This window comes from Helobdella robusta, assembly GCF_000326865.2.
Source record: "Helobdella robusta unplaced genomic scaffold HELROscaffold_23, whole genome shotgun sequence".
NCBI lineage: Eukaryota > Metazoa > Annelida > Clitellata > Rhynchobdellida > Glossiphoniidae > Helobdella > Helobdella robusta.
Window position 1 is genome coordinate 509,310 of NW_008704216.1, and position 1,276 is coordinate 510,585.

A 1,276-nucleotide genomic window follows, 5' to 3' on the forward strand; every position below is an offset into this window, starting at 1 on the left:
CTGTGTTGGAAAATCAAATCAATTAAAATTGACAGTTAGTTGACAACGAGTAAAACGACATCGACAAATATTTTTTTTTTAAATTTTCTTGGAATTGTTATGCGCTATATCATTTCTGTCTATTTCGCTTCGCCATCCACTTTCTTCTCGTAGGTTCCTTTTTAAACGAAACGTCATTTTAGAAAATCATTTTTTAGCTCTTTAGAAAAAAGGGTCATACACACAACAAGCCAGGCCAGGCCAGGCCAGGCCAGGCCAGGCCAGGCCAGGCCAGGCCAGGCCAGGCCAGGCCAGGCCAGGCCAGGTCAGGCCAGCCATGTTATCTACTGCATCAACGCTTAATTTTAGTTAAAATTAGTAATTAGATATCTAATTTTTTTTTAATTTAAAATTAAAATGATGTTATTTCGATAAGAAAGATTAAAAGAAGACCTTTTTCTTTGTAGCCAGTGACGTAACCGGATTCGTCGACGACCTCTTTCCTTCCGGCAAGTCCCTTACCCTTACCTTCATCGTCAAATCTCTCTTTGTGACTTCCTGTTTATTAAAAAAGATCATAAATAACATTAACAAAAACAATAATAATAATAATAATAGTAATTATAGAATGCCAAAAGCCACGACAACCATTCTTCTATTAATAATGATAATATGATAATAAAATTAATAACAATAACAACATTACAACAAAAACAACATCAACTACTACTACTTCTACTACTACTGCTACTACTATTACTAATAATAAGAAGAAGAAGAAAAAGAAGAAGAATAAACTCACATACCTGTAAATTTAGAAGCATCAGTTAGCCTGTCAACTGTGGCATTCTTTACGGTCTTCTGAAAAATCATATTATTATTATAATTTATATTATTTATATTATTATTTAAATTATTATCATTATTTATATTAATATTTATATTATTATTGTTTTTAGCAGTATTAGTAGTAGTAGTTGTAGTTAGTAGTAAGTAGTGGTATTATATTTAGAGAGAGAGAGAAAGAGATAGAGAGAGAGAGAGAGAGAGAGAGAGAGAGAGAGAGAGAGAGAGGAGAAAATGGATATAGATAGAAAGAAACAAAGATAGATGGATGATGATTATGAGGAGAAAGAATTGAAATTAATGTTATGCGGTTACATGTGCTTACTAGTCTATGGACAATATATACATACATACATACATACATACATACATACATACATACATACATACATACATACATACATACATACATACATACATACATACATACATACATACATACATACATACA

General features: G+C 31.5%; 1 protein-coding gene across 1 annotated transcript in view; it reads right to left on the bottom strand.

The window, feature by feature from the left end:
• Positions 1 to 430: 430 nt before the first annotated feature.
• HELRODRAFT_135395 (hypothetical protein) overlaps positions 431 to 1,276 on the bottom strand; it is a gene marked incomplete at both ends in the record, with an annotated part of 3,783 nt that continues 2,937 nt past the window's right edge. The window contains 2 exons of the mRNA XM_009018886.1: positions 431 to 533; positions 782 to 840. Of these exons, the coding sequence (XP_009017134.1) occupies positions 431 to 533; positions 782 to 840 (162 nt within the window). The remainder of the gene's footprint in view (positions 534 to 781; positions 841 to 1,276) is intronic.